The sequence below is a fragment of the Hemitrygon akajei genome, chromosome 4 (genome assembly GCF_048418815.1).
Source record: "Hemitrygon akajei chromosome 4, sHemAka1.3, whole genome shotgun sequence".
Classification (NCBI taxonomy): Eukaryota; Metazoa; Chordata; class Chondrichthyes; order Myliobatiformes; family Dasyatidae; genus Hemitrygon; species Hemitrygon akajei.
The window spans coordinates 161,994,133-162,009,376 of NC_133127.1; the positions used below are offsets into that span (position 1 = coordinate 161,994,133).

General features: G+C 35.8%; 1 protein-coding gene across 1 annotated transcript in view; it reads right to left on the reverse strand.

Annotated features, from left to right (window-relative positions):
- flt1 (fms related receptor tyrosine kinase 1) overlaps window positions 1–13,882 on the reverse strand; it is a 155,935-nt gene extending 142,053 nt beyond the window's left edge. The window contains exon 1 of the mRNA XM_073043818.1: window positions 13,544–13,882. Coding sequence (XP_072899919.1) covers window positions 13,544–13,625 — 82 coding nt within the window. The 5' untranslated portion in view covers window positions 13,626–13,882. The remainder of the gene's footprint in view (window positions 1–13,543) is intronic.
- Window positions 13,883–15,244: the final 1,362 nt, after the last annotated feature.

The window sequence follows — 15,244 nt, forward strand, 5'->3', positions numbered from 1 at the left end:
AAATGGATGGTGAATTTTTAAATTAGTTTCACAATTGTGGCAATATGGAAACAATACCAGCAACCTGAAATATCAGGGTTCTCTGAGAGTTATAGTGGGTAAATATGAAAACAATGAATGTTTGCAATTCACAATAGATTCAATCAGGAAGTCTTATTATACTGAATTTCCTTAAGCCTAAAATGACTACTGAAAGCTACAAATATAAATTCAATAGAGGGTTGCCCCCGTATCCTTTTCAATTTAATAAGTTTATTATGTATAACAAAATGAAAGCTTAATTTATTGTTTAATTTCTAAACTTGGTACATTCAAGGTCTTTCGTCAGACAAATTGTGTTTTTTTTTGCATTACTTTGCCCTTGAACTAACAGACTCGAGAATCATCTTGATGTATTATTAATCTAGGTACAGGTGCAATAGTCAAAAGATAAAGCTCCCATTATAATTTATTCAAGGTTTCATTACAATTTAAAGCTGATTCAAATAAAACAAATCTGTTTGTATGTAAATAGTACTGTTTGTTATTAACACACTTTTCTGAGTTCACAAGTATTCAAGAATCTTATTTGTGAAAGACATATAGTGTATTTCAATCAATAGTTTAAAAATGATCTACAGCACCAATAACTGAAAAAAATCTACAGTACCCCAATAATAAATTAACAAATCATTTAACACTTATCAGTCCAAAACTAACCATTATCCAGGTATTAGGAAGCCAAAATAAGCTCAGTAACTACATAACAGAAAATTCAACCTTGATGATGGGGGAACATTTTAGAAACAATAATCAGGAGTGTGGAGTGTTACTTGTAGAGAGGAAGTGTGGGAAGGGGTTATATAAACTGCAAAGCACAGTTCTATCCGCTATAGAAAAAGTTTGCTTATATATGCATAATTTATAGAACATGGCAGGCAACGATTAGAAGTTCAGGCTTTATAATTCTGGGCATTATGCTTCAAGACATGGAGCAGAAAAGCAAAATCTTGATAGCACTTTGTAAATCTCTGGCTGAGTCACAATTGTAGTACTGTGCCCAATGCTAATGAAGCTGCAAAGATTAAAAGAGTGTAGATCACTTTCAGGGATGAGTTGCATAAGGAGATTGGCAAAATTGGAGTTGATATTCTGGTAACACAATAGGTTGCAAGGGGATCTGATTGAATTATTTAAAATCCTGAGTAGTAACTAAAGAGAAATATCCCATTGGGGAAAGGGCTGAGAACTGGGGGATAAAGAAGGATGGTCTTTGGGAAAGAAACCAAAAGCACCACAGGATTTTTTTTGGCTTAGTGAGTAGTTAGCATCAAGTGCCAAACATCCTTCTTCTATGTTATTCTAAGACACTGCCTTGAATAGCTCCCACGGTTATATACTACAAGTGAGATAATTGTCCTTTCATAACCAGATCATCTCTCTTTGTACCAAGTTTGAATTAATCATTCTCCTCTGACTCCCACCAACTTCAATAAGAATCACTTCGCAATCCCATCCAGATTAATACTGTTTTAGTCCATTCTTCATCTACATTATTATATGTTATGAATAACTGAAGCCAAAACATCAATTCAGGCAGTATCCTTCAGTTACCAGCAGCTACCCATAAAAAGACCCATTTATCCTTACTCTCTATTTCCAGTCTGTACCAATATGCTAGACCCAACATCATACATTTACATTTTTATCCACAAAGCATTCTGAAAATCCAATTATCCTATGTCCCCTGGTTCTCTCCTGTCTTTTCTACCAGTTACGTCCTCATAAAAATCCAATAGTTACGTCTTGCAAAAATCTTTGTTGGCTTTGTTTAATCCCAGGTGCTCAGATCTCCTTTTTTTTTCATGATAGTCTCCAACATTTCTCTGTTGCTGATGTAGGAGCCATGCATCTGTTCTCGATATGCATTGATTTGATTTTGGTTTGATTTGAGTTGGCTGCTACACTAATTATTCTTTTGCTTCCCAGTTATCTCTCCCTGCTTCTCAAATGGCTGGCATGCCACCCACTTAATATTCTCATAATCTTTAGAATACCAGGACATATAACTACTGCATCCATTGCTTTTATAGATCCATCCTCCAGTTCACTAAGATGCAAACTGATACTTGGATGTTTACTAGTTCTCAGTGCCATTAATATCCCCAGTGCTATTTCTCAACTAATACTAATGTCTTTTAATTATGTGCCTTACTTAGATTTTTGGTACCCTGGTATTTCATGAAAGTAATTTGAGTCCTCATCTGTCAAGACAGAATCAAACATGGCATTTTGCAGCTTTTACTTGCCTTAGTTCTCTCTCTTACGGCCTTCATTATCCTGCCTCCAAGATGATCCCATCTGCAGTTTATCCACATGGCAACCCTAATGGGTATTCCCTTTGTTCTGTCCATTCATCCTCCACTTTCTCTGCAATTTAGTTAGTTTTCACTCTATTCTATCTTTGGCATAGGGTATGTACCTGAAATGTTAACTCTGTTTTTATTTTTTCACAGATGCTGCCCAACCTGATGAATGTTTCCAGATTTTTTGTCTCAATCTGTGACTTACATTCACATTCTCCCCACCCCAACATACACCATCTCATTCAGAAGTATATCATTATCATGATCTCCAAATTAAAAATTAAATTAACCTAGATATCTTTGGTATTTTCATTATATATGTGTGTTATTACAAGCTAACTGAAACAATATTTATTATGCACTTCTTAAGAATGTGAATATTCCTGGCAATCGATGAACATGATTGTATAAAGAAAGAGTTGACATGGCTATAAATTATATCTTCTTCTGAAACTTAAAGTTCAGTTATTAGACCATAAAATCATCTTAAGCAAAAATAAAAATAATGTTTCCAACTTAATGTTTCCAACAATGTAAAGTTAAGTATGTTTTGTTCATAAAATATCATATTAAAAGACTAATGACTTCAATGGATGAGCTTTATAAGTTATAAATACTCCATTCAAGCACAAAGAAAACATTTTTTGTATATTGAACTGTATGATTATACTTGAAATTATATTTAAGCTATCATACTTGTAAGGAAAGTCCTAAAATAGCAAATTCTCAGCGTCAAAAATGTCTAACCTCCAGGTACTGGACATTCCATTTATAATTCCTAGAGAACAATCCATACAAAAATAGATTAACCTACTTCATTCAACTATAACACAAAATCACAGTTATCTGTTTGCTCTTGCTTCCCTCTGCAGCCTCCATTTCTAAACTAAAGCATCTTTTCTGTATCACAGATAACAGAAGTATCAAAGCTATATGGTTGCATAAATATATTTACTAAAATGTCCAATAAAGTTATTGGGGTGAAATTCACCATCATGAGCCATAATTTGACAGAATGCATTAGCTTATTTGAACCCACATGATACTTGTAACATCAGAATTATTCAGTACAGAAACAGGCCCTTTGGCCCAAATCAACGCTGATAATCATATGTTTATTTATCGAATACCATTTTATTCATGATACATTTACAGTGAAAAGTTTCATAAGAGCATTCTATATACTTTATAAACTGACCACTAGTTGTTCTAGTTGTATTACTGAATCAATAACTCTTCCTCAAACTAGCTCCATTTTTCTGTGAAGAAATTCATCCTGGCATTTATTGTTAACTTGCCTTTCGATGGAAGACAATGGAAAACTAAAAAGACTGCAAGATTTTAAACAATGAACAATTTAGAAGTGCGAATAATGGAAAACTATTATCATTTGTTTGCTTAGTGAATAAAGAAATGTCATTGATTTAAAAAGTTATTGACATCAAGGACAGAAATATTTTCACCATACAGAAAACTTTAAGCATATGAAATGTATTGATAGAAAGAATAGTTGTAAAAGATAAATAATGAAATCAAAGAAAGGTACAAGAATGTTGGAAAGGAAGAAAGGCAATTTAATAATTTTCAGATTGCATTAGTGATCCAAAATTTGCAAATATTTAATGAGCCGTGAAAATTAAAAATAGAAACTGCAGATGTTGGAAATCTGAAACAAAAACAAAAAATGATGGAAACATTCAACAAGTCAAGAAGCACTTGTGGAAAGAGAAAGCATTAAAGTTCCAGGGAAAAGGCCTTTTGTCAGAATTGGGAAAGAAAAATCTACCTGACCTCATTTTGAAGTCTTAAACCAAACATACGAAAGTAAGCTAGACAATAATATTAAAGAGGATACCAAAAGTTTCTTCAGATACAATAAAGTGTAAAACAGAAGCTAGAGTGGATATCAGACTGGTGGAAAATGAGGTAGTAATGGGGAACAATGAAATAGCAGATGTTAGGTGTCAGCGGGCATGAAGTGAATGAAGTTACCATAACTAGAGGGAAGGTTCTTGGGAAACTGAAAAATCTGAAGATAGTTCAGTCACCTGGTCCAGATGGTGTACAAACCAGAGTTCTGAAAGAGGTGGCTGAAGAGATCGTAGAGGCATTAGTAATGATCTTTCAAGAATAAAAGGATTCTGGCAAGGTTCTGGAAGACTAGAACATTGCTAATGTCACTCCATTCTTCAAGAAGGGATAAAGGCAGAAGAAAGGAAACTATAGGCCAGTTAGTCTGACCTCAGTGGTTGGAAAGATGTTGGAGACAATTATAAAAGATGAGATCTCAGGGTACTTGGAGACACATGATGAAGTAAGTCATAGTCAGCATGGTGTCCTCAAGGGGAAATCTTGCCTGACAAATCTGTTGGAATCCTTTGAAGAATTAACAAGCAGAATAGACAAAGGAATTGGTTGATGTTGTGTACCTTTATTTCAGAAGGCCTTTGACAAGGTGCCACACATGAAGCTACTTAACAAGTTAAGAGCCCAAGGTATTACAGGAAAGGTAATCTGCAAGGTATTCTAGCATGAATAAAGCAGTGCCTAATTGGCAGGAGGCAAAGAGTGGGAATAAAGGGAGCATTTTCTGCCTGGCTGCTGGTAACCAGTGTTGGTCCACAGGGGTCTGTGTTAGGACCGATTCTTCTTACGTTATATGTCAATGTTTTGGATGATGGAATTGATGGCTTTGTTGCAAATTTTGTGGCCTATACAAAGATAGGTGGGGGACAAGTAGATTTGAGGAAATAGGGAGGCTATAGGAGGACTTAGACAGGTTAGGAGAATGGGCAAAGTAATGGCAGATGGACTATAGTGTCAGGATTTGTATGTTTATACACTTTGATAGAAGGAATGAAAGGGCTGACTATTTTCTAAATGGAGAGAATATTCAAAAATCTGAGGTGCAAAGGGATTTGGGAGTCCTTGTGCACAATTCCTTAAGGATTAATTTGCAGGTTGAGTCTGTGGTGAGGAAGGCAAATGTGATGTTAGCATTCATTTCAAGAGGACTGGAATATAAAAGAAAGGTTGTAATGCTGAGATTTTATAAGGTACTGGTGAGACTGCACTGGAGTATTGTGAGCAGGTTTGAGCCCCTTATCTTAGAAAGGATGTGTTGAAACTGGAGGGGGTTCAAAGGAGCTTCACAAAAATGATTCCAGGATTAAATGGCTTGTCATATGGAAAGTGACTGACTGCTCTAGGCCTGTATTCACTAGAATTCAGAAGAATGAGGGATGACCTCATTGAAATCTATCAAATGGTGAAAGACCTTGATAGAGTAGATATGGAGAAGATGTTTCCTATGGTGGGAGAGTCTATGACTAGAGGACCCAACCTCAGAATAGAAATTTTGTCCATTTAGAATGGAGATGAGGAGGAATTTCTTTAGGCTGTGAGCAGTGAATCTGTGGAATTCTTTGCCACAGGCAGCTGTGGAGGCCAAGTCTTCATGTATATTTAAGGAAGAGGTTGATAGATCTTAATTGACAGGGCATGGATACAGGGAGAAGGCAGGAGACTGGGGCAAAGGCGAAAGTTGGATCAGCCATGAGGAAATGGTGGATCAGCCTCAATGGCCAAATGGCCTAATTCTGCTCCTATAGCTTATGACCTACACTTTTAAAAGTTATACTGTATGCTATTTTAATAGAAGCTATTAAAAATATCTAATTGCATGGTTTTATTTCTCATTATACCTGCAGCGATCAATTGAAATTATATTTTTTGATTTCTTTATGAAATAAGAAAATTACAACTGAGCAGCTTCTTTTCAACAATTTGTTATTTAAAATGACCCTAAATATGATGCTTCTCAACTTATAAGTGCTAGTTGCAAGCTTTCTAGGTTGATGGATGGATCTTCCGTCTTCAACATTCCTTCAGAAAGTTGCCACAGCAACAATGGCCCCACTCATCAAATAATTAGTTGCTCCATAGTTTGTTCCAACTGATAAAATGATCATTTCAATTTCCTCCAACTAAAGATGCTCCAATTTGTGTTTAAAGAACATTAACATGGCATTAATCAGAAACTGCAGTTTTTCAAAAAAGATATATGATACCTATTTTTGCTGGTAGAAATAATGGAAAGAAAAGTTATAGCTAGTGTTAATCAGTTTCAATACATAGAGATCATTTGTCAATACCTTTCATTAAAACTTTGCTACTATCATATTCTTTTAGTTTATTATTACTAATCATTTCTCCCAACAGGTAAAATATCCACTGCAATCTGGAGAGTGCTGTTATAACCCAATATCCAACAATCTGAGGATTGTTACATTTATAGTTAGGTTAGCTATATGTTTATACTGTACAGTATGTCACAAAGAATATATTTTGTATCTTACAGAAGCTAGCTCAAAATCATTATCGTGAGACAAAGCTATCACTAAACAAAGAAACAAAGTCATTTTATTTCTGTAACATAGAAACAACCAAAAAGTGCATTAACAGAAATTTAACTATTCTCATAGCCTTTGAACATAAAATCAGTAAAAGATGGGATTATTTAAATGAAGAGTCTTCAGCCTTTAAAAAAAAACACCATTTTTCTTTTACAAAAGCTGGCTGATTTACTGAGTATGTCCTGCATTTTATTATTCATGGCTTACCTTTCATGTACAATCACTAGTATTATGTAGGGAAACAAATAGTTCATTTCTTGTCACACCTACAGTAAATATTACTTTAATAAAACAAGTGTTTCAACAAATCATGTACCCATTATAGAATATGTGGGACAAACACATAACAATGTAGAAAATGTTCTGAGAATATATGCAGAACGCTTTGCACAGGTAAAAGCTAATCATATAACATACTCCAAATTTAAATATTACTAATACAACTATAGTAAGGGTTTAGTATAGGGTCAAAATAATAAATAAACTGGCTGAATAACTGCCTTTTTTTCTGGCACTCCTATCTCCAGCATTTTCTGAAGGGTTAAAACTTAATCCCTTTATTTTGACACATATTTGTTAAAGGGTCACTGCCTGAAAATACATTGCAATTTATCAACTTGTCTGACCAAGTGACCATTAGGAGCCTACCCTGTGGTGATCTACACAACATTGAGATTACTTATTTGTAATTCCAACATGAAGGAGTCGAAGAACACAGAAATGCAAGACCCACATAAAATAAATTCCGATATTACTTACCTTATTCAATAATCTACAGTATATGGATGTATGAACCCTTCAATTCTCAAGAAAACTTTTCAACTTATGCTCAAACATTACAAGAGTCTTCTATAAATTAAAATGGTGGGAAATACTAATGCAGGAATTTACAAGTTAGTTGTCCGCACAAACAATTCTAAGTTTGCCACATGAATTTTGTATAGAAGTGCATTTCTGTATTTCAGACAGTTAGTTTTACCAAGTAAAGCAGTACCTGAGCAACAACAACAATCATTGTCACTAATGCTCATTAATAGTTTAGGTTTATCCCTGTCTCTTCCAGTCATAATCGATATAGTTGACGAAAGTAAATTACAGGTTTTGATAAGACTGAAACTGTAAATTTGAGGAAAAGTTATAGTGATAGATACTAAATTGAAGTGAATGTAAGTAAACTGAATTAGAAGTTAGTCAAATGCACATCTGACAGTAGTTCAAAAACCAAATAGTTCTAAGAATCTGAACAGGTAAATTCCTAATTTTTCAATATGATTTTGTTGTTTGAATTTATATTGAAGTGCATTTTAGACAACATAGCTATAAAGGGTTCTTTCAGTTGAAGATGATTGAATATATCCAGATTAGTGTTCATTTAGAAATTAATCAATTTGTGGAATATATTACTGTTGGTTTTCCTATCATAATGGGAATTGATTGTAATTAAACAATAATGAAATAAAATAATAATTACAGAAATTGCTCTGAAGCAAGGTGCCTGAACATATTTTTCTTCAACACTGACTTGCTTTTAATATGCATCAGTAATTTTATATAGGCAAACATATTCTATTTCAATTACCTTTGTGTGAAATGGGTATTAAGTGAATTGTTTTATTTTAAATCAGATTACATTTGTTTTAATAGAATATAAATGCAATTCACTTTAACAGATCATGGTGTGTTCAGAACCCTGACTGTTGAAGCCTAAATAGCTAATAGCTTGTAACAAAGTTATCAATCATGCAGCAATGGTTTTGTCCAGTGGCCATTCTGCATATTTTTCAAGCCTCATTAGCCATTAACTCATGCATTGTTACTTATATTGTCAAATATAAATGTTGCTGTAATCAAAAAGGTGAAAAGCAGAACAAATATCTTTTTCTATCTTAATTATGCATAAATCTGGTTCACAGGTAAGTATTCATTATCAGCTGTGGTAACAAAAAGCTGGAAGCTTTTGGAAGATTACCACTGCTCTCTCTTCTCTGAATATCCCTGTAACTTAGCTGGAAGCAGGGCAATAGAGTAAAATAAATCCTTCTGAACTCCAGAGGTGGTGTAAAGGATAGCTCTAAGGTCTAAGACCAGAACAATCAGCAGTGAAAAGCAATGACATACTTTGGCACAATGGAAAGCCCTTTCATGATAATGTTCAGTGACCTCTAATTTAGAATAAATGTTTATAGATTCCAACAAAACGTTGCATTCCTATATCCTACAAAGAAAAAAAATCTATTATATACTTGCAGTCACACAGCTTTAATGTTGCTTCCTACAGTAAAATGCTGAAAGGAAGATAAACTCTGGATAATGATTGAGAATTTCAATTTTAAATTGGCTTATTTATTGTTTGAGTCAGGTTGTCTGGATTCACTTGGTTACTCCAATGGTAATGAGAATGAAGAAAAGTGCATTTATTTTCTGTTGTGAATTCACTGATTAGTCACTCATTAAGTTACTCAGTTTCAATTTGGACTAACAAATAATACTTGTGCTACTTCATAAAGATCACTTTAGATCCACGTTTTCTGGTTTCCAAAGGAAACTTCCTTGTTTTGTTAAGATTCATTAATACACTGAATGTTGACATGCTATCCTATCAAAGGTGACTGGAAATTAACCAACTTGTTATGGCTATGTTGTCCAGACTCTCTGAAATGCTGTAAATTAGTAAGTAATGAAGAGCTCTTATCACAACCAGGATTCCAAATGACTTGAGAATAAAAATATCAAACTATTTCACTATGTCTACATGAAAGGTCTTAATACATTAAAAAAAAACTTCTGATCAGGAGGGTAGGTCTATACCAAATTAAAACTGTTACATATAAGACATCTAGTTTAACCTTATATTAATTAACGTGCAACAAACACAAAATGCTGGCGGAACTCAGCAGGCCAGGCAGCATCTATGGAAAAGAGTAGTCGACATTTTGGGCCAAGATCCTTCAGCAAGAAGGTCCCAAAACGTCTACTGTACTCTTTTCCATAGATACTACCTGGCCAGTTGAGTTCCTCCAGCATTTTGTGTGTGTCGGTTGGATTTCCAGCATCTGCAGATTTTCTCTTGTTTGTGATTAATTAACGTGCAAGATTTTGCTGTATGGTTATACGAAACAACGATTTGTGTTAAATATACAGTGTATAGTATCCAATTAGACTTCACTTCTAGGTGCACTTACTAAACGACTTCGCATTTTTTGCTGATCCTCTAAATTAATTATCTGCGGAATAGTTCAGAGCACAAAACGATTTAATTTACATTTCATATGCAAATCTGAAATTGTTGAATGTCCTTCGATACCACTACTACTAGAAGTCACTCTGGCGCTTTCTGTATCTTTGATGTGGGAGATAACACTTCCAACCGAAGAAGATAGACGCACTATGAAATCCGCTTAAATTTCTACCGTCATGTTGGAGAATGAATGTCCTATATATAGAGAATTACACAATTAGTTTGAATAATTCCTGACCTTTGGAATTCGAGTTTGAGCAAAGAAATCATGCCTTGTTCTGTATTAACTTATTACTCACGTTTCCTTGAAATTGTCACCAATTAATACAAAGTTCCATTTATTTCAGGGTTTTTTTGTTTGAGTTACATAATTTAACTCAGTTCTGTTTTATAAACTAAACCAAAACTAAACGTGGATTTAATATTCCAGACCACCGTTGGAAAGGATCAGTCGTATGGTAGTCATGGTACGGCGTTCAACTCTGTCGATTCTATAACCTATTGCATCTTATTTGCTTAAGAATGCAAAACTTCACATTTATTGGTGAATCTTTATAAATGAAGAAATGTTATATTAGTACTAAATTACTATTGAAATTTGCGCAAGTCATATTTTATGTGTCATTATTAGACAAAGATAGTTAAGTCGCAATAGCAATCATTTGAGACCGAAGTGGGGAAAAAAGAGGCAATTTGTATTTTTGAAAGCCATTCATTTACTGCTTTAATGAACCGATTCTCTCTCGAATCACCTGAACTGAGAACAAACCCGAGACTGACGTAACATGAACTGCGGTAGGTTGGGCTTACAACTGCCATGAGCTATCATTGTGTGTGTTTGAGATCCTGCCTTTGTAGCGCGTATAAATTAGCCGACTATCCACCCCACCCCCAGAAGTGCAAAAACTGTTTGGTATTTCTCCGGCGGATCACCTGCCCTCATTTCCCGTCACCTGCCCTTATCCCTGTCTGCGAATCTTATTTATGAACAAGCTAAAAGCCACACAAGAGTCGCATTATTATATAGTTTAGTAGCTTAGTTACGTTACAGAAAAAATAGAGAAATGAAAAACTGCTCAAGAGGTCAAAAAGCGTTTCGGAATAGTTTCAACATTTCCTGGTTTGATATCAAATTTCCAGTAGTGAACATGTTTTGTCTTCGTTGTTAGAAACGTTGGAAAGCAGGAACTTCTGTTTGTTAAATTTTAAACATAAATGCAATTACGTTTATATAATTTAATATAGCTGGATTATTAATAAATCTGGCACAAATTATAAAATTGCTAGAATGGATACCACCCATTCTTTCACTAATGCATAGTAATTACACCTACTATTGGACCAACTGAGTAAAAGGGTCAAGGGCGTGAACCTCATGTACAGCTCAAAGTCTACTGAGGAAATGCAATCATCGCCCTCCTGTATGCCTGACACCTCCAATCACTGGACAGATACTACCAATAAGTTCTCTAGCACCTACATCTACCGTAATAAAATGCTTTATTGCAGTTAGTGATGGATGGAACTAATTGCTACTGAACCCGCTCTAGTTCGCAAAAGGTCCGCAGCGACACAATCTCATTGGCTCTCCACCCTGCTTTGGAGCACCTAGTCAACAAAATCACAGGCGCACTTCCAGGATGCGTGTTTCGCCCACTGCTTCACTCTCTACATCTACACTGTTGACTGTATGGGTAAGCACAACTCAGTCATTTATAAATATGCAGGTGACACCACTGTTGATAAAGTCACAGGTAGCAAAGCGGAGAGGTACAGGAGTGAGATAGATGGGCTGGTTGAGTAATATCGCGATAACAACATCATAGTCGATGTCAGTAAGACGTAAAGAATTGATTGTGAGCTTCAGGATAGGAAAGTCAGGAAAACACCCACCAGTCTTCATTGAGAGGTCAGCGGTGGAAAGGATTTGCACCATTAAGTTCCTGGGTGTCAACATCTTGGAGGATCTGTTCTCAGCCCAACACATCCGATTTCTAAACGGTGCATGAACTCATGAACCGTTATTCTTTGTTGTATTCTTTGTTGTATTCTTTATTTACTTTGTAGTTTATAGTAATTTTATACTTTTGCACCGTGTTGCTGCCACAAAACAACAGATTTCAGGCAATTTAAACCGTGATAATAAACCGAATTCTGACAGGACAAGACAGCCAGCTCAGGTAGGCGATTACGTTATTCGCATGCCTGACGCTCGACTCTTGAAACATACTCCATTCTGACCCGTTAAGCAAAAGCAAAACGAGGTGCCAAAGCGAAAGATTTAAAGTCATTCCGAATGGTGACAATCTCTGACCTATGACTGCTTTAAGTGGAAAAAAAACATTCAAGTGTTATCGAGAAAGTCGAGACCGTTGAGCGGGAACGCAGCATAAATGCCCGAGGGTCTCAGTCCGAAACGTCGACTGTTTGTTCACTTCCATGGATGCTGCCTGACCTGTTGAGTTCCTCCAGCATTTTGTGTGTGTTGCTTTGGATTTCCAGCATCTGCAGGATTTCTCGTGTTTATAAATGTTTGAGGAAGTGTACTGCCACTCATTTTACCCTGTCAAACAGCTCAGGTCAGACCTGAGGCAATGTGCGGATCGCTCATTGGCCTCATCAGCTAGTTGAGAATCCTTCGTTACAACAATAGAATCCCCGTGAAAAGAAAAGTAGCCCACGGTGTTCCTAAAACGATAGAAGAACCTATTTAACGCAGGATTACGCGAACAAAAAACAACTAGAAGGAAATCTGAATACAGTACATCTGAATCTTTGAGATCGCAATGCACACCACTGCTTTCAAGTTCCGGGCTAGAGATCAGAGTTAATGCTGAGAAGTGATAAAACGGTAGATTTGAAGGAGCTTCGCTATATCTACAAGTTAGATCCGAAAACAGCAATTATACAGATACCACAGAATGCACCCCATATTTCACATCCTCTCTTTCCGAAATCTTGAAAAATACCAGCTTCCAAAATACTACATACTGTTCACTTAATGATGAAGTTCCATAGCAACTACTAATATGAAGAAATAGATAAATAGCGTGTAGAGGTGTGTGTGTGGAATTTCTCTAGCTTCTCTACACCCAAAAAGGCGGCATTTTTTCAAGAATTCAGAACAGAGTGTATGAAGTGTAGTTTGCCACTGTGATCACTACGTAATTATACTCTGTTACTTTTAAATGATTCTTAATAGTTAATTAACTACCGTATTAAGAAATATCTCCACCCACCCCCTAAACGCCTCCAATATCTTGCTCGCTACTTTTAAAGCACTTAGAGCGTGTTGCAGCATCAAGCCACTGCCACTGGTCAGCTGATCGATGTATTAACAGAACTATTCTTTTTAAGATTGGGTTCCAGTCCCAGCAATTTCAATAACAGTACACATTTACAATAAATTAGCAATGTACTAAAACAGTTAATATCCGGAAAATTAAATAGTGATACATATTCCACCTTCTAGAATTTTAAGTTTTTTCCCTTTCTCCTAGATATTGCATTTCCCCTCATTACTAAAAGATGAAAGCATTACTTACGCGTTGTAACTATATTTCCAATTTGACTATAAAGTACAATCGATATTAAAACATAAGAAATCTTGAGGTGAAATAAGTGCATTGCAGCGCAATTTCCAAGCTGAAGGTTTCCTTGAATGAAGATTGCTTTCCCCAAAAGCTATTTATCGGTCCTCTATGTCAGCGCGTTGATGTTCTGATGTGAAATAGCCACGGTATGGTATGCTCTAGATGCCCAGTGCGAACATCCCAGGACTATTCTAAAACTCTGTCTTATCGGAACAATATACAGAAACAACTACGTATGAATGGCAAAGCTAAAGAAGTAAAAGGTATCCAAAGCGAAAATTTAAGATCGCCGATGCTCTGGAAATACTACTCCTGATCAGCTTCGCGTGTTTATATACCCTTCCTCCACGCTCGCTGCGGAAACGTACCACCCTAGTGACGTTGCGGCAATCTTACAGGGCGTGTCGCTTTGCATACTGCTATTTTACATACTCTTTACGTATCGATTCCCGATTAGACAGAGACATAACAAACTGCACAGCTTTAATAAGTCCGAAGGACTTTAAGATATGAATTGATTACAAGGCAGTTTTACTCACAGCTACCACCTGCAGCAAGATAAGAGTGGCAAAATGTTATCTTAAAATAAATTAAAATATAATCATCTGAGAAATACTAAGGAAATAGGTTTGTTTTACAGTACTTGGTTGCACTTCCACAAAGTGAAAGCGAAATAACTGCAATAAGATCTAGAATCTTTTATACCCTAAGGAAGTATTAAATATATTAAAATATAACATGGAGTACCTCGTTATACTAGGCGTATATGCTAATCCGTTATGGGTCGCAATGTCGACTTGCGTGTTTCCTCGTGTTTTGATTTTTTTTACTCTGTTCTAAGTTTTCCATTCTCACGGTTGGCAGGAAGGAAACCACCTTATTTGCGTGTTGATGAACATTTAAACATAAGAGAAATGGGATGGGAGGTGTTTGAGGAAGTTACTGAGAATACCGGAGATCGAAACCAAGTCATCAAACGGTGAAACAGATTTGTTGTCTATTCTGGCCAAGTAAATGGCGCATTTCATATCCATAATTAGCCTTCCCGCTTTTTAGTGTTCTTGTTATGCAAGGTACAATAGAAAATATATTTTTAAATACATGCCTAAACGTAAAGACTGACCAGTGTTATTTTTGAGATGCTGTTGATTGTGCGCTATTGAAATGATGCGCGCCCAGACCTTCATCGGAAATTGAAGGTTCCCTGTTTTTGGCGTGGCACCAGGGATGGAGTTAAGTCAGCACTAGGCACGTTAGCAGAACTCGAGCCATTGTCCAAACTGGGGTTAAGAGATCCAATTGACCCAGCTTTCGATCAGAAGTTCTGGTATTTCTATTACCACTCGAAGGTTAAACTGCTATATAGATAGATAGATAGAAGATAGATAGATAGATACTTTATTCATCCCCATGGGGAAATTCAACTTTTTTTCCAATGTCCCATACACTTGTTGTAGCACAACTAATTACATACAATACTTAACTCAGTAAAAAATATGATATGCATCTAAATCACTATCTCAAAAAGCATTAATAATAGCTTTTAAAAAGTTCTTAAGTCCTGGCGGTTGAATTGTAAAGCCTAATGGCATTGGGGAGTATTGACCTCTTCATCCTGTCTGAGGAGCATTGCATCGATAGTAACCTGTCGCT